This window comes from Tachyglossus aculeatus, chromosome 23, assembly GCF_015852505.1.
Source record: "Tachyglossus aculeatus isolate mTacAcu1 chromosome 23, mTacAcu1.pri, whole genome shotgun sequence".
Classification (NCBI taxonomy): Eukaryota; Metazoa; Chordata; class Mammalia; order Monotremata; family Tachyglossidae; genus Tachyglossus; species Tachyglossus aculeatus.
The window spans coordinates 18,593,128-18,619,786 of NC_052088.1; the positions used below are offsets into that span (position 1 = coordinate 18,593,128).

At 44.8% G+C, this 26,659-nt stretch overlaps 2 protein-coding genes across 3 annotated transcripts in view; one reads left to right on the forward strand and one right to left on the reverse strand.

The window, feature by feature from the left end:
* The window catches only part of TMEM167A (transmembrane protein 167A), a 45,084-nt gene extending 42,051 nt beyond the window's left edge, over positions 1–3,033 (reverse strand). Inside the window, exon 1 of the mRNA XM_038765937.1 lies at positions 2,990–3,033. Coding sequence (XP_038621865.1) covers positions 2,990–2,992 — 3 coding nt within the window. The 5' untranslated portion in view covers positions 2,993–3,033. The remainder of the gene's footprint in view (positions 1–2,989) is intronic.
* A 169-nt stretch (positions 3,034–3,202) lies between these two features.
* XRCC4 (X-ray repair cross complementing 4) overlaps positions 3,203–26,659 on the forward strand; it is a 273,201-nt gene continuing 249,744 nt past the window's right edge. The window contains exon 1 of one of the 2 annotated variants that reach the window (XM_038765724.1): positions 3,203–3,240. Coding sequence is in view for 1 of the 2 variants with exons in the window: in XM_038765723.1 (XP_038621651.1) it covers positions 12,004–12,080 (77 nt within the window). In the remaining variant the exon portion in view is untranslated. Of the gene's footprint in view, positions 3,241–12,002; positions 12,081–26,659 lie in introns of those variants that run through there. The other variant, XM_038765723.1, reaches the window with a different exon arrangement.

The following is a 26,659-nucleotide window of genomic DNA, read 5'->3' on the forward strand; positions in this document are numbered from 1 at the left end:
TATAGTGCCCTGCACACAGTAGGCGCTCAATAAATACGATTGAATGAATGAGTGAATAATCCCCATTTTCCAGATGAGGTAGCTGAGGCCCAGAGAAGCGAAGTGACTTGCTCCAAGTCACACAGCTGAGTGCTTAGTACAGTGCTCTGCACACAGTAAATGCTCAATACGATTGAATGAATGAATGAATAATGCCCATTTTCCAGATGGGGTAGCTGAGGCCCAGAGAAGGGAAGTGACTTGCCCCAAGTCACAATGCTAGTGCTTAGTACAGTGCTCTGCATACAACAGGTGCTCAATCAATACAATTGAATAAATGAATGAAGGAATAATGCCCATTTTCCAGATGAGGTAGCTGAGGCCCAAAGAAGCAAAGTGACTTGCCCCAAGTCACACACCTAAGTGCTTAGTACAGTGCTCTGCACACAGTAAATGCTCAATACGATTGAATGAATAATGCCCATTTTCCAGATGGGGTAGCTGAGGCCCAGAGAAGCCAAGTGACTTGCCCCAAGTCACACTGCTAGTGCTTAGTACAGTGCTCTGCACACAATAGGCACTCAATCAATACGATTGAATAAATGAATAATGCCCATTTTCCAGATGGGGTAGCTGAGGCCCAGGGAAGCGAAGTGACTTGCCCCAAGTCACACTGCTAGCGCTTAGTACAGTGCTCTGCACACAATAGGTGCTCAATCAATACGATTGAATAAATGAATGAATGAATGATGCCCATTTTCCAGATGAGGTAGCTGAGGCCCAGAGAAGCAAAGTGTGACTTGCCCCAAGTTACATAGTAAGCACTCAATAAATACGATTGAATGAATGAATAATGCCCATTTTCCAGATGGGGTAGCTGAGGACCAGAGAGGCGAAGTGATTTGCCACAAGTCACACAGCTGAGTGCTTAGTACAGTGCTCAGCACACAGTAGGTGCTCAATCAATACGATTGAATGAATGAATGCCCATTTTCCAGATGAGGTAACTGAGGCCCAGAGAAGCGAAGTGATTTGCCCCAAGTCACATAGTAAGCGCTCAATCAATACGATTGAATGAATGAATAATGCCCATTTTCCAGATGGGGTAGCTGAGGCCCAGAGAAGGGAAGTGACTTGCCTCAAGTTACATAGAAAGCGCTCAATAAATACGATTGAATGAATGAATAGCGCCCATTTTCCAGATGGGGTAGCTGAGGCCCAGAGAAGCAAAGTGACTTGCCCCAAGTCACATAGTAAGCGCTCAATAAATACGATTGAATGAATGAATAATGCCCATTTTCCAGATGACGTAACTGAGGCCCAGAGAAGCAAAGTGATTTGCCCCAAGTCACACAGTAAGCGCTCAATAAATAGGACTGAATGAATGAATAACGCCCATTTTCCAGATGGGGTAGCTGAGGCCCAGAGAAGCGAAGTTACTTGCCCCAAGTCACATAGTAAGGGCTCAATAAATAGGATTGAATGAATGAATGAATGCCCATTTTCCAGATGACGTAACTGAGGCCCAGGGAAGCGAAGTGACTTGCCCCAAGTCACAGTAAGCGCTCAATATGATTGAATGAATGAATGCCCATTTTCCAGATGATGTAACTGAGGCCCAGAGAAGCGAAGCGACTTGCCCCAAGTCACACAGTAAAAGCGCTCAATAAATAGGATTGAATGAATAACGCCCATTTTCCAGATGGGGTAGCTGAGGCCCAGAGAAGCGAAGTGACTTGCCCCAAGTCACACAGTAAGCGCCCAATAAATATGATTGAATGAATGAATGACCATTTTCCAGATGACATAACTGAGGCCCAGAGAAGCGAAGTGACTTGCCCCAAGTCACACAGTAAGCGCTCAATAAATAGGATAGAATGAATGAATGATGCCCATTTTCCAGATGACGTAACTGAGGCCCAGAGAAGCGAAGTGACTTGCCCCAAGTCACACAGTAAGCGCTCAATAAATAGGATTGAATGAATGAATAATGCCCATTTTCCAGATGAGGTAGCTGAGGCCCAGAGAAGTGAAGTGACTTGCCCCAAGTCACACAGTAAGCGCTCAATAAATAGGATTGAATGAATGAATAATGCCCATTTTCCAGATGAGGTGACTGAGGCCCAGAGAAGCGAAGTGACTTGCCCCGAGTCACATAGTAAACGCTCAATAAATAGGATTGAATGAATGAATAATGCCCATTTTCCAGATGAGGTAGCTGAGGCCCAGAGAAGCGAAGTGACTTGCCCCAAGTCACATAGTAAGCGCTCAATAAATAGGATTGAAGGAATGAATGAATAATGCCCATTTTCCAGATGAGGTAACTGAGGCCCAGAGAAGCGAAGTGACTTGCCCCAAGTCACACAGTAAACGCTCAATAAATAGGATTGAATGAATGAATAATGCCCATTTTCCAGATGAGGCCCAGAGAAGCGAAGTGACTTGCCCCAAGTCACACAGTAAGCGCTCAATAAATAGGATTGAATGAATGAATAATGCCCATTTTCCAGATGACGTAACTGAGGCCCAGAGAAGCGAAGTGACTTGCCCCAAGTCACACAGTAAGCGCCCAATAAATAGGATTGAATGAATGACCATTTTCCAGATGACGTAACTGAGGCCCAGAGAAGCGAAGTGACTTGCCCCAAGTCACACAGTAAGCGCTCAATAAATAGGATTGAATGAATGAATAATGCCCATTTTCCAGATGACGTAACTGAGGCCCAGAGAAGCGAAGTGACTTGCCCCAAGTCACACAGTAAGCGCTCAATCAATAGGATTGAATGAATGAATGATGCCCATTTTCCAGATGGGGTAAGTGACTTGCCCCACGTCGCACAGCTAAGAAGCGCTTAGTCCAGCGCTCTGCCCACAGGAGGCGCTCAATAAATACGACTAAATAAATGAATGAATGAATGAATGCCCCTGGCCCTGTCGGGGAAAGGAGAACGAACCGATAAGGGGGGGGAAAAAAAAAAAAAAGCGCGCAGCCCGGGCTGCCCCATCTTACCATAGTGCGCGCTGGGGTCCGGCCGGGCACACGCCACTTCCGGGGAGCGGGCGGAAGAGGCGGGGCCTGCGCCCGCCCGCCGCCTCCTCATTGGAGCAGAGGGCGGCGCGTGGGCCGGGCCCGCAGGATCCGGGCTTCCCATTGGTCGGCAGCGGCCGGGGGGGCGGGGGAGCTGAGGCCGGGGAGGGGGCTCGGGGCGCGCGCGCGCGGCCGCTCGGCTTGGGAAACCGGAAGTGAAGGCCGCGAGGCAGGTAGGTGCCGCCTCACCGCCCCCCCAACCCTGACCGTCCGCCATCTTCCCCCATTCATTCATTCATTCAATCCTATTTATTGAGCGCTTACTGTGTGCTGAGCACTGTACTAAGCGCTTGGGAAGTACTACTTGGCAACATCTAGAGACCCCCCCAAAGCTTGGCAGTCCCAAGGACCTGGGTTCTAATCCCCCTTCTGCCCTTTAATTCATTCAGTCCTATTTATTGAGCGCTTACTGTGTGCAGAGCACTGTACTAAGCGCTTGGGAAGTATAACTTGGCAACATATAGGGACCCCCCAAAGCTTGGCAGTCCCAAGGACCTGGGTTCTAATCCCCCCTCTGCCCTTTAATTCATTCAGTCGTATTTATTGAGCGCTTACTGTGTGCAGAGCACTGTACTAAGCGCTTGGGAAGTACAAGTTGGCAACATATAGATACCCCCCAAAGCTTCGCAGTCCCAAAGACCTGGGTTCTAATCCCGCTTCTGCCCTTTAATTCATTCATTCGTATTGAGCGCTTACTGTGTGCAGAGCACTGTACTAAGCGCTTGGGAAGTACAAGTTGGCAACATATAGGGACCCTCCCCAAAGCTTGGCAGTCCGAAGGACCTGGGTTCTAATCCCCCCTCTGCCCTTTAATTCATTCAGTCCTATTTATTGAGCGCTTACTGTGTGCACAGCACTGTACTAAGCGCTTGGGAAGTACAAGTTGGCAACATAGAGAGACCCCCCCAAAGCTTGGCAGTCCCAAGGACCTGGGTTCTAATCCCGCCTCTGCCCTTTAATTTATTCAGTTGTATTTATTGAGCGCTTACTGTGTGCAGAGCATTGTACTAAGCGCTTGGGAAGTACAAGTTGGCAACATATAGAGACCCCCCAAAGCTTGACAGTCCCAAGGACCTGGGTTCTAATCCCCCCTCTGCCCTCTAATTCATTCAGTCCTATTTATTGAGCGCTTACTGTGTGCAGAGCACTGTGCTAAGCGCTTGGGAAGTATAACTTGGCAACATATAGGGACCCCCCCAAAGCTTGGCAGTCCCAAGGACCTGGGTTCTAATCCCGCCTCTGCCCTTTAATTCATTCAGTTGTATTTATTGAGCGCTTACTGTGTGCAGAGCACTGTACTAAGCGCTTGGGAAGTGCAAGTTGGCAGGATAGAGAGACCCCCCCAAAGCTTGACAGTCCCAAGGACCTGGGTTCTAATCCCCCCTCTGCCCTCTAATTCATTCAGTCCTATTTATTGAGCGCTTACTGTGTGCAGAGCACTGTGCTAAGCGCTTGGGAAGTATAACTTGGCAACATATAGGGACCCCCCCCAAAGCTTGGCAGTCCCAAGGACCTGGGTTCTAATCCCGCCTCTGCCCTTTAATTCATTCAGTTGTATTTATTGAGCGCTTACTGTGTGCAGAGCACTGTACTAAGCGCTTGGGAAGTACAAGTTGGCAACATATAGGGACCCTCCCCCCCCAAAGCTTGGCAGTCCCAAGGACCTGGGTTCTAATCCTGCCTCTGCCCTTTAATTCATTCAGTTGTATTTATTGAGCGCTTACTGTGTGCAGAGCACTGTACTAAGCGCTTGGGAAGTGCAAGTTGGCAGGATAGAGAGACCCCCCAAAGCTTGGCAGTCCCAAGGACCTGGGTTCTAATCCCCCTCTGCCCTTTAATTCATTCAGTCCTATTTATTGAGCGCTTACTGTGTGCAGAGCACTGTACTAAGCGCTTGGGAAGTATAACTTGGCAACATATAGGGACCCCCCCAAAGCTTGGCAGTCCCAAGGACCTGGGTTCTAATCCCCCCTCTGCCCTTTAATTCATTCAATCATATTTATTGAGCACCTACTGTGTGCAGAGCACTGTACTAAGCGCTTGGGAAGTACAAGTTGGCAACATATAGATACCCCCCAAAGCTTGACAGTCCCAAGGACCTGGGTTCTAATCCCACCTCTGCCCTTTAATTCATTTAGTCGTAATTATTGAGCGCTTACTGTGTGCAGAGCACTGGACTAAGCGCTTGGGAAGTACAATTTGGCAACATATAGAGACCCCCAAAGCTTGGCAGTCCCAAGGACCTGGGTTCTAATCCCGCCTCTGCCCTTTAATTCATTCAGTCGTATTTATTGAGCGCTTACTGTGTGCAGAGCACTGTACTAAGCGCTTGGGAAGTACAATTTGGCAACATATAGAGACCCCCAAAGCTTGGCAGTCCCAAGGACCTGGGTTCTAATCCCGCCTCTGCCCCTTCGTTCAATCGTATTTATTGAGCACTTACTGTGTGCAGAGCACTGGACTAAGCGCTTGCCAGCTTTGTGACTTGGGGCAAGCCACTTCGCTTCTCTGGGCCTCAGCTACCTCATCTGGAAAATGGGGATTGTTCATTCATTCATTCAATCGTATTTATTGAGCGCTTACTGTGTCTAGAGCACTGTGCTAAACGCTTGGGAAGTACAAGGTCGCAACATATAGGGATGGTCATTCATTCATTCAATCTCATTTGTTGAGCGCTTACCGTGTGCAGAGCCCTGGACTAAGCGCTTGGGAAGTACAAGTTGGCAACATATAGAGACCCCCAAAGCTTGGCAGTCCCAAGGACCTGGATTCCAATTCCGCCTCTGCCCTGTAATTCATTCAGTCATATTTATTGAGCGCTTACGGTGTGCAGAGCACCAGACTAAGCGCTTGTCAGCTGTGCGACTTGGGGCAAGTCACTTTGCTTCTCTGGGCCTCAGCTACCTCATCTGGAAAATGGGCATTCTTCATTCATTCATTCATTCAATCGTATTTATTGAGCACTTACTGTGTGCAGAGCACTGCACTTAACGCTTGGGAAGTACCAGGTGGCAACATACAGGGATGGTCATTCATTCATTCAATCGTATTTATTGAGCGCTTACTGTGTGCAGAGCACTGCACTAAACGCTTGGGAAGTACAAGTTGGCAACATATAGGGACGGTCATTCATTCATTCAGTCGTATTTATTGAGCGCTTACTGTGTCTAGAGCACTGTACTAAACGCTTGGGAAGTACAAGTTGGCAACATATAGAGACCCCCAAAGCTTGGCAGTCCCAAGAACCTGGGTTCTAATTCCGCCTCTGCCCCTTCATTCAATCGTATTTACTGAGCGCTTACTGTGTGCAGAGCTCTGTACTAAGCGCATGTCAGGTGTGCTATTTGGGGCAAGTCACTTTGCTTCTCTGGGTCTCAGCTACCTCATCTGAAAAATGGGCATTATTCATGCATTCATTCAATCGTATTTATTGAGCTCTTACTGTGTCTAGAGCACTGTACTAAACGCTTGGGAAGTACAAGTTGGCAACATATAGATACCCCCAAAGTTTGGCAGTCCCCAGGACCTGGGTTCTAATCCCGCCTGTGCCCCTTCATTCAATCGTATTTGTTGAGCGCTTACTGTGTGCAGAGCTCTGTACTAAGCGCATGTCAGGTGTGCTATTTGGGGCAAGTCACTTTGCTTCTCTGGGCCTCAGCTACCTCATCTGGAAAATGGGCATTCTTCATTCATTCATTCATTCAGTTGTATTTATTGAGTGCTTACTGTGTGCAGAGAACTGCACTAAACGCTTGGGAAGTACAAGTTGGCAACATATAGATACCCCCAAAGTTTGGCGGTCCCAAGGACCTGGGTTCTAATCCCGCCTGTGCCCCTTCATTCAATCGTATTTGTTGAGCGCTTACTGTGTGCAGAGTAGTGTGTACTAAGCGCATGTCAGGTGTGCTATTTGGGGCAAGTCACTTTGCTTCTCTGGGCCTCAGCTACCTCATCTGGAAAATGGGCATTCTTCATTCATTCATTCATTCAATTGTATTTATTGAGTGCTTACTGTGTGCAGAGCACTGCACTAAACGCTTGGGAAGTACAAGTTGGCAACATATAGGGACGGTCATTCATTCATTCAGTCGTATTTATTGAGCGCTTACTGTGTGCAGAGCACTGGACTAAGCGCTTGGGAAGTACAAGTTGGCAACATATAGAGACCCCCCAAAGCTTGGCAGTCCTAAGAACCTAGGTTCTAATCCCGCCTCTGCCCCTTCATTCAATCGTATTTACTGAGCGCTTACTGTGTGCAGAGCTCTGTACTAAGCGCATGTCAGGTGTGCTATTTGGGGCAAGTCACTTTGCTTCTCTGGGTCTCAGCTGCCTCATCTGAAAAATGGGCATTATTCATGCATTCATTCAATCGTATTTATTGAGCTCTTACTGTGTCTAGAGCACTGTACTAAACGCTTGGGAAGTACAAGTTGGCAACATATAGATACCCCCAAAGTTTGGCAGTCCCCAGGACCTGGGTTCTAATCCCGCCTGTGCCCCTTCATTCAATCGTATTTGTTGAGCGCTTACTGTGTGCAGAGCTCTGTACTAAGCGCATGTCAGGTGTGCTATTTGGGGCAAGTCACTTTGCTTCTCTGGGCCTCAGCTACCTCATCTGGAAAATGGGCATTCTTCATTCATTCATTCATTCAGTTGTATTTATTGAGCGCTTACTGTGTGCAGAGCACTGCACTAAACGCTTGGGAAGTACAAGTTGGCAACATATAGGGACGGTCATTCATTCATTCAGTCGTATTTATTGAGCGCTTACTGTGTGCAGAGCTCTGTACTAAGCGCATGTCAGGTGTGCTGTTTGGGGCAAGTCACTTTGCTTCTCTGGGCCTCAGCTACCTCATCTGGAAAATGGGCATTCTTCATTCATTCATTCATTCAGTTGTATTTATTGAGCGCTTACTGTGTGCAGAGCACTGCACTAAACGCTTGGGAAGTACAAGTTGGCAACATATAGGGACGGTCATTCATTCATTCAGTCGTATTTATTGAGCGCTTACTGTGTGCAGAGCACTGGACTAAGCGCTTGGGAAGTCCAAGTTGGCAACCTAGAGAGACCCCCAACCGACAAGAGGTCGGTTGGACACAGTCCCTGTCCCCTGGGCGCTGCTTCTCTAAGATTAAGACTGTGAGCCCCATGTGGGACAACCTGATCGGCTTGTAACTTCCCCCGGCGCTTAGAACAGTGCTTTGCACATAGTAAGCGCCTAATAAATGCCATCACTTTTATCATTATCATTATTATTATCTGCTGTGTGACCTGGGGCAACTCACTTTCAGTGACCCCATCTGTCAAACAGCCATTAAGACTGGGAGCCCCATAATAATAATAATAATGACGGTATTTGTTAAGCACTTACTAGGTGCCAAGCCCTGTTCTAAGCACTGGGGGAGATACAAGGGGATCGGGTTGTCCCCCGTGGGGCTCACAGTCTTCATCCCCATTTTACAGATGGGGTAACTGAGGCACGGAGAAGTTAAGTGACTTGCCCAAAGTCACACAGCTGATCAGCGGCGGAGTCGGGATTAGACTCCCGACTCACTGAGCAGCGTGGCTCAGTGGAAAGAGCCCGGGCTTTGGAGCCAGAGGTCATGGGTTCGAATCCCAGCTCCGCCGCATATCTGCTTGGGCAAGTCATTTGACTTCTCTGAGCCTCAGTTACCTCTTCTGTAAAATGGGGATTAAGACTGTGAGCCCTACGTGGGACAACTTGATCACCTTGTATCTCCCCCAGTGCTTAGAACAGTGCTCTGCATATAGTAAGCGCTTACCAAATGCCATTATTATTATTATTAGTATTATCATTATTATTATTATTATTATTGTTGTTGTTATTACCCACAACCTCTGACTCCCAGCCCGTGCTCTTTCCACTAAGCCACACTGCTTCTCCAGGTGCTTGGCACTTCATAAGTGCTTAATAAATACCATCATTATTATTATAAATAAATATTTATTTATTTTACTTATTTATTTATTTTCCTTGTTTATTTATTTATTTTACTTGTACATATTTATTCTATTGATTCTATTTTGTTAATATGTTTTGTTTTGTTGTCTGTCTCCCCCTTCTAGACTGTGAGCCCGCTGTTGGGTAGGGACCGTCTCTCTATGTTGCCAACTTGGACTTCCCAAGCGCTTAGTACGGTGCTCTGCACACGGTAAGCGCTCAATAAATACGATTGATTGATTGATTGATTGGATAGAGCCCGGGCCTGGGAGTTAGAAGGTTTGGGGTTATAATCTCAATCTCTGCCACTTGTCTGCTGTGTGACCTTGGGCAAGTCACTTCACTGTGCCTCAGTTTCCTCGTTTGTAAAATGGGGAATACGACTTTGAGTCCCGTGAGGGACAGGGACTGTGCCCAGTCAATTATTTCGTATCTCTCCCAGTGCTTAGAAACGGTGTCTGGCACATAGTAAGCGCTTAACAAATACCATAATTATTATTAGTATTTTCTACCCTAGTGCTTAGAACAGTGCTTGACACATTACACTTAATACCATAATTACTGTAAAATGCCAAATGGGGAGGTGGGTCCCTGGGCCAGGCCGCTGGGGCCTTTTTTTTGTTAGTTTTATGGCATTTATTAAGCGCTTACTATGTGCCAAGCACTGTTCTAAGCGATGGGGAGGTTACAAGGGGATCACGCTGAGAAGCAGCGTGGCTCAGTGGAAAGAGCCCGGGTTTTGGAGTCCGAGGTCATGGGTTCAAATCCCGGCTCTGCCAATTGTCAGCTGTGTGACTTTGGGCAAGTCACTTCATTCATTCATTCATTCATTCATTCGTATTTATTGAGCGCTTACTGTGTGCAGAGCACTGGACTAAGCACTTGGGAAGTCCAAGTCGGCAACATATAGAGATGGTCCCTACCCAACAGCGGGCTCACAGGCTAGAAGGGGGAGACAGACAACAAAACAAAGCATATTAACCAAATAAAATAGAATAGTAAATATGAACAAGTAAAATAGAGTAATAAATCTGTACAAACATATATACAGGTGCTGCGGGGAGGGGAAGGAGGTAAGGTGGGGGCTTTTATTGAGTGCTTACTGTGTGCAGAGCACTGTACTAAGCGCTTGGGAAGTACAAGTTGGCAACATAACACAACATAACAGAACTTCGCTTCTCTGTGCCTCAGTTCCCTCATCTGTAAAATGGGGATGAAGACTGTGAGCCCCCCGTGGGACAACCTGATCACCTTGTAACCTCCCCGGCGCTCAGAACAGTGCTTTGCACATAGTAAGCGCTTAATAAATGCCATTATTATTATCAGGTTGTTCCACAGGGGGCTCACGGTATCAATCCCCGTTTTTACAGTTGAGGTGACTGAGGCCCAGAGAAGTTAAGTGACTTACCCAAGGTCTCACAGTTGACGATTGGAGGAGCCGGGATTTGAACTCATGACCTCTGACTCCAAAGCCCGGGCTCTTCCCACTGAGCCACGCTGCTGCCTTGGAAGGGAGCTGCCTCTTTGCCCAAACCGGGTCCTTTGAGGTGTTTGAGCCAGGACCCCATGATGGAGGGAGCCCCAAGCCCCCCTTTTTGTCTGCCCTCCTCCGCTAGCGGAGAAGCAGCGTGGCTCAGTGGCTAGAGTACCTTCATTCATTCATTCAATCGTATTTATTGAGCGCTTACTGGGTGCAGAGCACTGTACTAAGCGCTTGGAAAGTACAATTCAGCAACAGGGACAATCCCTCCCCAACAAGGGGCTCACAGTCTAGAAGGGGGGGAGACAGACAACAAAACAAAACAAGTAGACAGGCATTGATAGCATCAATGGAAATAAATAGAATTATATATACACATCATTAATAAATAGAAAGTACAGGCCTGGGTTCTAATCCTGCCTCTGCCACGTATCTACCGTGTGAGAAGCACTTGGCTTCTCCGTGCCTAAATCACCTCATCTGTGAAAAACGGGGATTAAGAAAGTGAGCCTCATGTGGGACTTCCATCACCTCAATGGACACATAATAGGTGCTTAACAGGTACCATAATTATTATTGCTGTTATTATTAATTACCTGTTTCTTAAGCATCCCATCTCCCCCTGCCCTCATTCGCTGTTTCTCAAGTGTCCCATCGCCAGACCTTTCCCGGTCTGTGCGAAGTAACTCGTTTTCTTTCCCACTTTTCCTTCGCCCGATTCAGACAAAACTCAGGCAATCCCAATCGGAAAATAACGGGCCCGAAGAGCAATTTGAGGCTACATTTACTGGCCCTACCTGAGATTCCCCTCCACCTGCAGGCAGTTGGGATAACTCGTTTGGCTAATATTTCTGGCCAAATGTCCATTTATTGTTGGCCAAATGTCCGTTTATTTTCATCTGAAGCAGCATAATGACTAGCACCTGGTTTCTAAGAGTCTTCCTGGCAAACAAGGCACTAGATAAGACTTGGAAAAAACGGAAAGGAGGCTTGGGCGGTGAGAAACAGTTTGTGATCTCCCCGGGGTTTCTTTTAATGTAAAATAACTTTGCATCAATTCATTATCTTCTGATGATAATGAAGCCCCTTCCTTCCTCTCCCCCTCTCCATCCCCCCATCTTACCTCCTTCCCTTCCCCACAGCACCTGTATATATGTATATATGTTTGTACATATTTTTACTCTATTTATTTTACTTGTACATATCTATTCTATTTATTATATTTTGTTAGTATGTTTGGTTTTGTTCTCTGTCTCCCCCTTTTAGACTGTGAGCCCACTGTCGGGTAGGGACTGTCTCTATTTGTTGCCAATTTGTGCTTCCCAAGCGCTTAGTACAGTGCTCTGCACATAGTAAGCGCTCAATAAATACGATTGATGATGATGATGATGATGAAAGTAAGATGCGTCCTTTGTGGTTTTTTTGGGGGGGCTACATATTGGATTTTGCATGCCATCTAATTGATGTGGGTTCAACAAAAGGCACGTCAGAAGATGCGGGTTTCTGGAGTTGGAACTCAACCGAGAGGACACAACACTGAGCTCCTTCTGGAAGCTGCAGTGAAACAACAGTGAGTTGTTCCTGAAGTTGGACTTCAGTTGAAATTCAACACTGTCTTGAATAATTTTGCAACAGTGTCTCTCTAGAGATAAGTCGTGAAGCTACAGTGAGTTGTTTCTGAAGTTGGACTTCAGTTGAAATTCAACAACACTGTCTTGAATAATATTGCAACAGTGTCTCTAAAGATGTCGTGAAGCTACAGTGAGTTGTTTCTGAAGTTGGACTTCAGTTGAAATTCAACAACACTGTCTTGAATAATTTTGCAACAGTCTCTCTCTAGAGATGTCGTGAAGCTACAGTGAGTTGTTTCTGAAGTTGGACTTCAATTGAAATTCAACAACACTGTCTTGAATAATTTTGCAACAGTGTCTCTCTAGATATAAGTCGTGAAGCTACAGTGAGTTGTTTCTGAAGTTGGACTTCAGTTGAAATTCAACAACACTGTCTTGAATAATTTTGCAACAGTGTCTCTCTAGAGATGTCGTGAAGCTACAGTGAGTTGTTTCTGAAGTTGGACTTCAGTTGAAATTCAACAACACTGTCTTGAATAATATTGCAACAGTGTCTCTCTAGAGATGTCGTGAAGCTACAGTGAGTTGTTTCTGAAGTTGGACTTCAGTTGAAATTCAACACTGTCTTGAATAATATTGCAACAGTGTCTCTCTAAAGATGTCGTGAAGCTACAGTCAGGGATGTGTTTAAGTGGATAACCAGAGAAAATTCCCTTCGGAAAGCGTTTCGGTAACTTTACAAAAGGGCATTTGAGTCAAGGTACAGAAGCGTTTAAGACTTCTTGACTCATTTCCGTGGAATAATGCAAAGGGCCTACAGAATAATAATAATGTTGGCATTTGTTAAGCACCTACTATGTGCAAAGCACTGTTCTAAGCGCTGGGGTGGATACCAAGTGATCAGGTTGTCCCACGTGGGGTTCACAGTCTTCATCCCCATTTTACTGGTGAGGTAACTGAGGCTCAGAGAAGTTAAGTGACTTGCCCAAGGTCACACAGCAGACAGGTGGCGGAGCCGGAATTCGAACCCATGACCTCGGACTCCAAAGGCCGTGCTCTTTCCACTGAGCCACGCTGCTTCTCTGTTGAACGGACTGGTTTAGCTCAACAAAGTGTGGTGTAGTGGAAAGAGTCAAAGGTTTTAATTCCGGCTCCTCCACTTGTCCGTTGCGTGACTCTGGGCGAGCCGCTTCACTTCTCTGTGCCTCAGTTACCTCATCTGTAAAATGGGGATTAAAACTGGGAGCCCCAAGTGGGGCAACCTGATTTCCCTGTATCTACCCTACTGCTTAGACCAGCGCCTGGCACATAGCGCTTAACAAATACCCAAGTTGTTACTATTACAACATGAGAGTCCAGCAAAGGTGGTAATAAAACACGGCGGTCTGATCCACCATCATTGTGTCTCACTTTGCGTTGTGTCAGAGATGGGTAGCTTTTGTGAATTAGTGTGAGAATGTATCCAAATTTCATGCTGTTATGTTGTATATGTGGTTGTACATATTTATTACTCTATTTATTTATTTTACTTGGACATATCTATCCTATTTATTTTATTTTGTTGGTATGTTTGGTTTTGTTCTCTGTCTCCCCCTTTTAGACTGTGAGCCCGCTGTTGGGTAGGGACTGTCTCTATGTGTTGCCAATTTGTACTTCCCAAGCGCTTAGTACAGTGCTGTGCACATAGTAAGCGCTCAATAAATACGATTGATGATGATGATGATGATGATGCTGTCTTCTAGAGCGAGAAGAAAAAATAAAAGGGGAAAAAAGGAAGTTGTCTCCCATAGCCCAGGCTACGTTTGTTTTCGAAAATGAGCCAAATGATTGTGATTCTAAAAGGGAGAGTTCGTTTATAGGGCTACAAAGGGATCATAGGGGAATCTTTTCAGCTTAATTGCTAAAGTGGAAAAAGATCCACAAAGGATTGATGGGAAGAGCCCGGGCTTTGGAGTCAGAGGTCATGGGTTCGAATCCCGGCTCCGCCACATGTCTGCTGTGTGACCTTGGGCAAGTCACTTAACTTCTCTGAGCCTCAGTTACCTCATCTGTAAACTGGGGGTTAAGACTGTGAGCCCCCCCCCGTGGGACAACCTGATCACCTCGGAACCTCCCCAGCGCTTAGAACAGTGCTTTGCACATAGTAAGCTCTCAATAAATGCCATCATTATTATTATTGATAAAGTCCAAAAATTGGGTCTACAGTGTAAAAATTACTGGGCAGAAATCTGAGGAAAGATGCATTTTGAATAGAGTGGGCGGGTTGTTAGACCTTTTTATTTTGTAGACTTTAATAACTTTTCTCGACGTACAGCTCAGAAGCATGAATATTCTGGATTTTCTCTTGTTCCTTGAATATCCATTTGGACCACAGTGCTTGGTTTCAGACCCCTCCGGACTTAAGCAGATTTATATTTCTGGGTGTCGAGTGTTGTCATCTAAATGCAGCCTTGCAGCTTCAGCCTTTAGTCATCTTTCACTGATACCCAAATTCCCTATGACGTCTCTTTGCCTGGCCCTCCAGTACATCTTTATTCCAAGAGGATTTTAGCACCCTTCGTTATCTGCTTAACCTATACCAACACTTATCTTCTCTATGAGTAACAAAAGTACAGAATACAGGGAGTTCCAGAGGTGGTGCTTTGAAGAGCCTTGTGTTTTGGGAAGATTAAGTTAGAGTAACCTCGTGGATTACGTTAGACCAGAATCGACTTATGCTGTGCAGGAATGTTCCCTGATTTTACCATTGTGTCCTTGCCAAATCGTGGAACGGAAACATATGCTGCAACAGAACTGGATGTATGCGAGAATTAAGACTGTGAACAGAGACCGTGTCCAACCCGTTTTGCTTGTCTCCACCCCCGCGCTTAGTACAGTGCCTCGCACGCAATAAGCACCTAACAAATACAATAATTATTATTACTACCCTGTAGTCTCCATTTTTACAGCTCTGGGTATAAAAGTTCAGAATATCTGACCTTTGATCAGCCCGCTCCACAGTACCCTGCCTGCTTTCTTCAATATCCTGTTTATTTTGTTGCTGCCTCCTTATTTAACATTCAGACCTTAATTTCAATAATTGGAATTAGTTTCAGCACCCCTTTGAAGAGCGTAACTTCTTTTAGGTCTGGAGCAATACCGAATCCCAGGTTGATGGAAGTGCGTTCAAAAATGAAGCATCGAAGGAAGGAAACTTCACCGAGATGCTCTTCATCATCATCATCAATCGTATTTATTGAGCGATTACTATGTGCAGAGCACTGTACTAAGCCCTTGGGAAGTACAAATTGGCAACATATAGAGACAGTCCCTACCCAACATTGGGCTCACAGTCTAAAATGGGGAGACAGAGAACAAAACCAAACATACTAACAAAATAAAATAAATAGAATAGATATGTACAAGTGAAATAAATAAATAAATAAATAGAGTATGAATATGAAATTTCATAGATAATTAATAGAGAATTAATATGAATTAATATGAAAAGAGAAAAAAAATGCAGCCTAGGCCAGTGGGTATCAGTTTGCTTTATTTATCTGAAGCATATTGTGTAAAGACTGTGAGCCCACTGTTGGGTAGGGACTGTCTCTATATGTTGCCAACTTGTACTTCCCAAGCGCTTAGTACAGTGCTCTGCACACAGTAAGCGCTCGATAAATACGACTGATGATGATGATGATAAAGGCCGGTGGTAATTTGGCAAGTACTCCTCATTTCCCTGACAATCAAGCCCCAGAGTTGGCTCAAAGCCCTGGTTAGGTTTTAGAGGCCTGTGTTGATAAAGTGCTGGCGTTCACTTGAGGCAAAATCGGTGTGTTGATTGTTTGGCACCTCAATCAATCAGTCGTATTTATTGAGCGCTTACTGTGTGCAGAGCACTGTACTAAGCGCTTGGGAAGCACAAGTCGGTAACATATAGAGACGGTCCCTACCCAACAGTGGGCTCAGACTGGCGTTCAGAAAGTGTTCATATGTTTGTCTTCCCTCCGGAAAAAGCTAACGACATGATATTGTAGTTCAGAAAAGCGTTGTCAGATCTGAGAAGCAGATTGGAGAAGCTTCTCAAAAGGAGCTCACCTCCTCCAGGAGGCCTTCCCAGACTGAGTCCCCTCCTTCCTTTCCCCCTCCTCCCTCTCCCCATCCACCCCCGCCTTACCTCCTTCCCCTCCCCACAGCATCTATATATATGTATATATGTTTGTATGGATTTATTACTCCATTTTATTTGTACATATCTATTCTATTTATTTTATTTTGTTAATATGTTTGGTTTTGTTGTCCGTCTCCCCCTTCTAGACTGTGAGCCCACTGTTGGGTAGGGACCGTCTCTATCTATTGCCAACTTGTACTTCCCAAGCGCTTAGTCCAGTGCTCTGCACACAGTAAGCGCTCAATAAATACGATTGAATGAATGAAGGAATGCTCTGCACACAGTAAGCGCTCAATAAATACGATTGAATGAATGGATGAATGCTCTGCACACAGTAAGCGCTCAATAAATACGATTGAATGAATGAATGAATGCTCTGCACAGAGTAAGCGCTCAATAAATACGATTGAATGAATGCTGTGTGCTTTTAATGAATTTTATTTTGGATAGCAGAATCCAAAGCAAATATTTTCCCTCGGTACCCTGTTGGACTACAATTTTTTTTTCAGTTTCTAGCCTAATATGAATAAGGGAGATGCTTTACGGAAAAAGCGTAATGCCGTTTTGCAAGCCACTTTCAATAGACCTCCTGCTTGTTACCCACTTTCTGGAGGCATTACATTTTGCCGGATTGAATTTCTTACCGTGGGGTAAAAAACTTTTATAAAGGTGTGAGGAGATTAGCACAATCAGTTGAACGGTGATCTGACATTTATTGAGTGGCTGTGGATTTTTAATATATAGATGAAAAGATTATAGAACAAAAGCAGCATAATATAGGCCTCTGAAGTTTCACCTTCTTGCCTTTATCGACTCCTACAAAGAAATGTTTGACCTGGAGACCAATATTTATATTAGGAAAAGAAAGGCATCGGATTTTCTATAGTGCCTTTAATTCCAGGTATTTTGATAACCTAGGTGTGTCCGTGGAAAAGCTTTGCTTGGTGACTGCTTTATTTTTTAATTGCAGCGTGGGATTCCTGCGGCTATCTCATTAAAGAAAACTGGAGGAAAAACTGGCTCCATTCTGTGCCCAATCAGCCGCGTACCTCCCCAAATTCGGATATTCATTTTCTCTGCCTCTTCAAAATCCCTCTCAAAGTTAGGAATTGAAAATGGACTACCTGCTGTTGCTTATTTCTCTGTTTTTTTTTTTAATTTTTATTTTTAAAGAATGAATTACGAGATGTTTCAGAGGGGATAGAAGTGTTTTTAAGTCTGAAGATAGTCACATCAAAATGATCGGGTGTCAGACCATTTTTATAAACATTAGCGATGAGGCCTGTCTCGCTAAAACTGGCCATGCCAGGACAGGAGGGGAGAAAAGGGAAGAATGAAAGGTGTAACTGAGCTTGAGAGACGCCCCCCCAAAAAGTGATTGAGTCTGAAACTGAAGAACTAACTGGCCCGGTGGTTCTCGGACTCCGGGTTGATGAGCCTATGTTGCCGACTTGTACTTCCCAAGCGCTTAGTACAGTGCTCTGCACACAGTAAGCGCTCAATAAATACGATTGAACGAATGAATATGTGAATGAATGAGCCCAGTGGGCAGGCGGCAGGAGAGCTCAGGCCTGCCAGCAGCAGTTAACAAAATTAAGAGAAGGAGCCCAATGGCCGTGGGCGGTCAGAGGACCAGGCTGGCTTCAGATCGTGACCAAGGTAATAATAATAATAATAATAATAATAATAATAATAATGATGGCATTTGTTAAGCGCTTACTATATGCAGAGCACTGTTCTGAAATGCATGGTGGAGTGGCTAGAGCACAGGCCATCACATGGTCATGGGCTCTAATCCCAGCTCCGCCACTTGTCAGCTGGGTGACCTTGGACAAGTCACTTGACTTCTCAGTTCCCTCCTCTGTAAAATGGGGATTGAGACTGTGAGCCCCGCATGGGGCAGGGACTGTGTCCAACCCCATCTGCTTGTATCCACCCCAGTGCTTAGTACAGTGCCTGGCACACAGTAAGCACTTCACAAATACCGCAGTTATCATTATTATTATTATAAGTGCTGTCAGGCTGGAAGAGAAGCAGAGACAAGCAGGGTGGCTCAGTGGAAAGAGCCCAGGCTTGGGAGCCAGAGATCATGGGTTCTAATCCCGATCCCGCCACATGTCCGCAAGTGTGACCTTGGGCAAGTCACTTAACTTCTCTGAGCCTCAGTGACCTCATCTGTAAAATGGGGATTAAGACTGTGAGTCCCATGTGGGACAACCTGATCACCCTGTATCCCCCCAGTGCTTAGAACAGTGCTTCACATGTAGTAAGCGCTTAACAAATGCCATCATTATTATTATTATTATTATTATTATTATTCTCTGAGCCTCAGTTACCTCATCTGTAAAATGGGGATTAAGACTGTGAGTCCCATGTGGGACATCCTGATCACCTTGTATCCCCCCAGTGCTTAGAACAGTGCTTTGCAAGTAGTAAGCGCTTAACAAATGCCATCATCATTATTATTATTATTATTCTCTGAGCCTCAGTTCCCTCATCTGTAAAATGGGGATTAAGACTGTGAATCCCATGTGGGACAACCTGAGCACCCCAGCGCTAGTAAGCGCTTAACAAATGCCATCATCATTATTATTATTATTATTATTATTATTATTATTATTATTATTATTCTCTGAGCCTCAGTTCCCTCATCTGTAAAATGGGGATTAAGACTGTGAATCCCATGTGGGACAACCTGATCACCCCAGCGCTAGTAAGCGCTTAACAAATGCCATCATTATTATTATTATTCTCTGAGCCTCAGTTCCCTCATCTGTAAAATGGGGATTAAAACTGTGAGTCCCATGTGGGACAACCTGATCACCTTGTATCCCCCCAGAGCTTAGAAAAGTGCTTCGCACGTAGTAAGCGCTTAACAAATGCCATCATTATTATTATTATTATTATTAAGAGGGGATGGATAAGGGGAGCAAGTCAGGGTGACACGGAAGGGAGTTAAAGAAAGGGACTTAGGGAAAACCTCTTGGAGGAGATGTGCTTTTCATAAGACTTCCAAGCCTGGGAGAGTAATTGTCTGTTGGATATAAGCCGGGATCCAGTCCAGAGGCAAGACATGGGTGAGAGATCAGAGGTGAGATAGGATCGAGATACGGTCAGAAGGTTAGCATGAAAGGCTGGCTTGTAGTAGCCAATAAATGCTGGAGCGGGGATTAATAATAATAATAATAATAATAATAATAATAATAACAACAATAATGATAGCATTTATTAAGCGCTTACTATGTGGAAAGCACTGTTCTAAACGCTGGAACCCTGATTAGATTAGATTAGGATAAGAACCCTTATCCTCTGACTTCCCAGGCCATGCTCTTTCCACTGGGCCAGGAGATCATTTGGCCTTCTGATTCTGTAAGACATTCTCAAATTTTGGGCCAGGGGACATAGTCACGTAGTGAGAATATAGAGTAGGAGGATCAAGAACTGAATTTGGTCCGTTTGCCCTGGGTGTAATTAATGACCGGTGCTACTGTTTATCACCTTGAATTTCTCAGGGGATGCTGGTAAACATTTCTCCCATACCTATCACCCTGCTCTGATCATCCATGGATGTTGGATTATTTTCACATTTATTAAAAGCGGTATTGGAACCATATATGTTCCCTGCCACGGTTGGGAATTTCCTCCCTCTTCATAATTTCATTCTCTAAGAAGAGGGATTTTATAAGCGAACTCTGGTGGATCCATACTAATGCAGACTATCGATAATCAATAGTATTTAAGCATCTGCCCTGTGCAGCGTTCCGTGTTAAGTGCTTGGGAGAGGAAAACAGGTTTTGAAGACATGACCGCTATCTATTAGATTCTTTGTGTGATAATTCAGTAGATTTCCTTTCAGCAAGTTGTTTTTATTTTCTTCTTCTGAAATACGAGTCACGTTATCCGGGCTAATGCCATTTTCCTTATTTTGGTTTAGACCAAAGTTGGTTTTGTCCTTTCTCTGAACACAAAGTTACTTTCTTCCCACTTCTTTTTATTTGTTTTTAAAGTTACCTTCTTCCCACCTCTTTTTCTTTGTTTTTAAGGCCAACTGCCACACCATTATTTCGCAGAGAAGCAGCGGGGCTCAGTGGAAAGAGCCTGGGCTTTGGAGTCAGAAGTCACGGGTTCGAATCCCGGCTCCGCCACATGTCTGCTGTGTGACCTTGGGCAAGTCGCTTAACTGCTCGGAGCCTCAGTGACCTCATCTGTAAAATGGGGATGAAGACTGTGAGCCCCCCGTGGGACAACCTGATCACCTTGTATCCCCCCCCAGCGCTTAGAACAGTGCTTTGCACATAGTAAGCGCTTAACAAATGCCATTATTATTATTATTATTATTTCCCTTTAAGCCTTATCAGGAATAGGGTAAGGAAGTGATCATTCCTTGGGCATCCTAAAGCATAAAGTGCTTCCAAAGACTTTCAGGAATAGGGTAAGGAAGTGATCATTCCTTGGGCATCCTACAGCATAAAGCGCTTCCAAAGACTTTCAGGAATAGGGTAAGGAAGTGATCATTCCTTGGGCATCCTAAAGCATAAAGCGCTTCCAAAGACTTTCAGGAATAGGGTAAGGAAGTGATCATTCCTTGGGCATCCTAAAGCATAAAGTGCTTCCAAAGACTTCCCCAGAGGGAGGCTCAATCCCAATAATTCTACATCTGAAGACTGATGTTGATGACCTCACCGTGATTTAAAAGCTGCCAAAGTTAGCTTAATCGAATCCGTTTCTCCGCTCTTTCAAGAGCTCTTACATTTTCCAGGTTGGGTTTACTGAAATAAAGTTCGACATTTTGGCCCTGCAAATGTCGTGGACATGCTGTAGTTGAATTGTAGCCGCTGACTGTGAGCCCACTTTTTAGACTGTGAGCCCACTGTTGGGTAGGGACTGTCTCTATATGTTGCTAACTTGTACTTCCCAAGCGCTTAGTCCAGTGCTCTGCACACAGTAAGCGCTCAATAAATACGATTGATTGATTGATTGATCCCTCTCCTAGAAGGGAGATCTTCCTGTGACGACTCCGCTGCAAAGAGTAGGCCTAGACCAGGGAGATGCCATCGCCCTGATTTCTTCTGCCTTCTCTCTGTGACTCTGCTTGATTTTTGCAACGCGGCGGGGTGGCTTGGGAGTCAGGAGTCGTGGCTTCTAATCCCACCTCCACCACTTGTCAGCTGTGCGACCTTGGGCAAGTCGCTTGACTTCTCTGTGCCTCAGTTACTTCACTGGGGGAATGAATAAAGGAACCAGTCTGGGAGAAAAAGAAAGGAGTGGGAGAAGAGAAAAGGAAGGCTTAGTATCTATGTATGTTTGCACGTATTTATTACTCTATTTATTTTACTTGTACATATTTTATTCTATTTATTTTATTTTGTTAATATGTTTTGTTCTCTGTCTCCCCCTTCTAGACTGTGAGCCCACTGTTGGGTAGGGACTGTCTCTATATGTTGCCAACTTGGACTTCCCAAGCGCCTAGTACAGTGCTCTGCACACAGTAAGTGCTCAATAAATATGATTGATTTATTGATTGATTAAGACTGTGAGCCTCCGTGGGACAACCCGATGGCCTCGTATCTACCCCAGCGCTTAGAATAGTGCTCGGCACACAGTAGGTGCTTAACAAATGCTTTTACTATTATCATTATCATTATTATCGGCAACCCCTCTAGACTGAAATCTCCTTGTGGACTGGGATCATGTCTACCAGCTGTATTTGATTGTACTTTCCCAAGCACTTAGTGCAGTGCTCTGCACACAGTAAGCACTCAATAAATGCTGCCGAGTGACCGATTGAACGATGTCGCCAAGAGAGCAGCAGGGCAGCCCAACAACGGTCCCTGTTTCAGTGGCGGAGGCCGGGATGAAGTTAAAACTCGAGTCTCTTCCCTCCTCACACTCCTTCTGTTCACTTGTGTATAGTCAGTTGTTTCTTTTAGACTGTGAGCCCACTGTTGGGTTGGGACCGTCTCTATATGTTGCCAACTTGGACTTCCCAAGTGCTTAGGACAGTGCTCTGCACACAGTAAGCGCTCAATAAATACGATTGATTGATTGATGGATTGATTGATCGATTTCTCCTACCTGAAATTTAGTCTAGTGTTTGTCTCCCCTGGTAGATTGTAAATTCTTTGAGGATTGTGTCTACTTAATCCACTGTATGCTCCCAAACAGCATGGCTCAGTGGAAAGAGCCCGGGCTTTGGAGTCAGAGGTCATGGGTTCAAATCCTGACTCCGCCAATTGTCATTTGTGTGACTTTAGGCAAGTCACTTCACTTCTCGGGACCTCAGTGACCTCATCTGTAAAATGGGGATTAAGACTGTGAGCCCCATGTGGGACAACCTGACCACCTTGTAACCTCCCCAGCGCTTAGACAGTGCTTTGCACGTAGTAAGCGCTTAATAAATGCCATTATTATTATTATTACTATTTTGAGCCCAGCGGGCCAGGGGCCAAGTCTTCTTTACACTTTATTGGATTCTTCCCCAGTGCTTAGAGAAGCAGCGTGGCTCAGTGGAAAGAGCCCGGGCTTTGGAGTCAGAGGTCATGGGTTCAAATCCCGGCTCCGCCACTGGTCAGCTGTGTGACTTTGGGCAAGTCACTTTAACTTCTCTGGGCCTCAGTTACCTCATCTGTAAATGGGGATTAAGACTGCGAGCCCCCCGTGGGACAACCTGATCACCCTGTAAACTCCCCAGCGCTTAGAACAGTGCTTTGGACGTAGTAAGCGCTTAATAAATGCCATTATTATTATTATTATTATTAGTGCAGGGCTGAATAAATAAATACCCATCGCATGAATGAGTTTTGACTTATCTAAAAAGGTTTCTAAGGGAGGGTGTGTATGTGTGTGTGTGATTGTGTGTTGTGTGGTGATATTCCCATTCCACCGGGACACATGACAAGTGACTTTTTTCAGGGAAGAGGGTCCTGGGGGTGATTAGGTTCCCCGCCAAGGGTGCAGTGGAGGCCCGGTATGTGGGGTGTGTATCCCCTGGGAGAAATATTCCACTGGTGTGGCCCCTTTCTCTCATCCCTTTTCTCCTTCCTATTTAACATCTCTCCTCTCCTTCCAGTTATAGCACCTTCTTTTAATATTCTCCTGTTTTTATTCCTCTCTCCGGTCGCAGAATTCTCTCCTCCTCTTCAGCCTTGACTCTAGACAACCCTCCAATCTTTGTCATCACTCTCGACTGTGAGCCCGTTGTTGGGTAGGGACCGTCTCTATACGTTGCCATCGTGTACTTCCCAAGCGCTTAGTACAGTGCTCTGCGCACAGTAAACGCTCAATAAATACGATTGAATGAATCCCTCGGGGATTGATTGAGTGATTACTGTATGCAGAGCACTCTAAGTGCTTGGGAGAGTTCAATACAACAGAAGTGATAGATAATTATAATAATGATGATGGCATTTGTTAAGCGCTCACTATGTGCAAAGCACTGTTCTAAGCGCTGGGGAGGTTACAAGGTGATCAGGTTGTCCCACGTGGGACTCTCAGTCAATCCCCATTTTACAGATGAGGTAACTGAGGCTCAGAGAAGTTAAGTGACTTGCCCAAGGTCACACAGCAGACATGTGGCAGAGCCGGGATTCGAACCCATGACCTCTGACTCCAAAGCCCGGGCTCTTTCCACTGAGCCACGCTGCTTCTCTGCTGATGCAGATGCGTTCCCTGCCCACAAGAAGCAAAAAGCAGCATGGCTTAGTGGAAAGAGCTTGGGCTTAGGAGTCAGAGGTCGTGGGTTCTAATCCTGGCTCCGCCACTTGTCTGCTGTGTGACCTTGGGCAGGTCACTTAACTTCTCTGGCCCTCTGTAAAATGAGGATGAAGACTGTGAGCCCCACGTGGGACAACCTGATTTCCTTGCACCTACCCCAGCGCTTAGAACAGCGCTTGGCACATCGTAAGCGCTTAACAAATACCAACATTATTATTATTATTAAGAAGCTTACAGTCTAGAGGGGAGACAAACATTAAAATAAACCATGATTATGTACATAAATGTTTTGGGGCTGACTGGAGGGTGAATATAATGCTCAGAATTAGGAGTAACAACACTTGCTATTTATGATGTGTTGGCTATATGTCGAAGAGTGCAATAAATACATAAGTGTACATAAATGTTTTGGGGCTGGCTGGAGGGTGAATATAATGCTCAGAATTAGGAGTAACAGCACTTGCTATTTATGTTGTGTTGGCTATATGTAGACGAGTGCAATCGATCAGTGGAATTTATTGAGCACTTAGCATGTGCAGAACTCCATGTTGCCAATTTGTACTTCCCAAGCGCTTAGTACAGTGCTCTGCACACAGCAAGCGCTCAATAAATGCGATTGAATGAATGAATGAATACTAGGCTCTTGGGAGAGTGCAGTACAACAGAGTTGGAAGACACATTCCCTGCCTACAAGGAGCTTACAGTCTAGAAGGAGAGACAGGCATTAGTTGAACTCGGGTAAAATGGGGATTCAATACCTGTTCTCTCTATTACTTAGACTGCGAGCCCTATGTCGGGCAGGGACTGTGTCCAACCTGATTAACTTGAATCTACCCCTGCGCCTAGTGCAGTGCATGACACTTAATCATTATTATCCTCGTTATTATTATTGTCACCCACCCTCCAGGGTTACGAGTGAAGAACTGAACCCTCTGTGGGACCAGACTTAGGGCTTCCCCTTCTTAGGTCTCCCCCTTCTAGACTGTGAGCCCACTGTTGGGTAGGGACTGTCTCTGTATGTCTCCAACTTGTACTTCCCAAGCGCTTAGTACGGTGCTCTGCACACAGTAAGCGCTCAATAAATACGATTGGATGAATGAATGAATTAGTATAAATAAATAAATTACGGATATGTACACATTCCCTGCCTACAAGGGGCTTACAGTCCAGAAGGGAAGACAGACATTAGTATAAATAAATAAATTAGGGATATGTACTGTGGGGCTGGGAGGGGGGAATGACTAAAGGAGCTAGTCTGAGAGACACAGAAAGGAGTGGGAGAAGAGGAAAGGAAGGCTTAGTCAAGGAGGGCCTCTTGGAGGAGATGTGCCTTCAACAAGGCTTTGAAAGATGGAGAGAGTAATTGATTCTTGCATCTCTAACTTTGGTCAGCCTCCCTCTGTAAGCCATTGGATTGAAGGCAGATTCATTCAATCGTATTTACTGAGCGCCTACTGTGTGCAGAGCACTGTACTAAGCACTTGAAAAGAAGTATAGCACTCAAACCACTAAGCACTCTGTAAATTCAGTTAAGTAGGAAGTGACTATTCCTTTCTCCATGTGAGCCTTCTTAATGGCGTTTCGATTTTGCAATATCTTTCAATCAGACAAGAAATCTGATAGCCCTTTTGGCCTTCTCGTTTTTGGATGTATATATGTTTGTACATATTTATTACTCTATTTATTTATTTATTTATTTTGTTTGTACATATCTATTCTATTTATTTTATTTTGTTAGTATGTTTGGTTTTGTTCTCTGTCTCCCCCTTTTAGACAGTGAGCCCACTGTTGGGTAGGGACTGTCTCTATATGTTGCCAATTTGTACTTCCCAAGCGCTTAGTGCAGTACTCTGCACATAGTAAGCGCTCAATAAATACGATTGATGATGATGATGATGATGATGATGATGATGATGATGACTGGTTCTTTGTGTCTCTCAGGAACTTCCTCACTGTCCTGACATTAAAGTGGAGGTGGGGACAAAGAACTGTAGGAGGAAGAAAACCTCGATTAATGATAGTTCAGGTGTTATCTAGTGTGTTTTCCTTTCCTCCTGAAAAGTGTCAGTCTCATTTGGAATTCTCTAATTAGAACTAAAGTATCCGTGGAGAAAGCTTGGAAAAATCATTGGGCAAAATGTTGAGGCGACACCCACCTTACTGCAGTGGCTAGACGGAGCTAAAAGGAAGCCGTAACCTTTGGATGTGGGTGTTCTTGTGGACTCAAAATCAATCAATCAATCAATCAATCGTATTTATTGAGCGCTTACTGTGTGCAGAGCACTGTACTAAGCGCTTGGGAAGTACAAGTTGGCAACATATAGAGACAGTCCCTACCCAACAGCGGGCTCACAGTCTAGAAGGGGGAGACAGAGAACAAAACCAAACATATTAACAAAATAAAATAAATAGAATAGATATGTACAAGTAAAATAAATAGAGTAATAAATATGTACAAACATATATACATATATACAAAATGTCATTTAGGAGTTAGTAAAAGCTGGAACGAGATCTGTGACTCTAACTTTTTGATAGATAACTCCATTTTTGACAATATACTCTAGGAGAGAGAGGTTTAGCTGTTGGTTTATTACCTTCTAGCCTTTTTTTTTTTTAATTTTTAGTGACCCCCATCTTCTGAAAACAGGAAAGGGAAGAGAGAAATGTGACCCTAGGCTGACTGAAAACAGTTTTTTAAAATATTTGGAA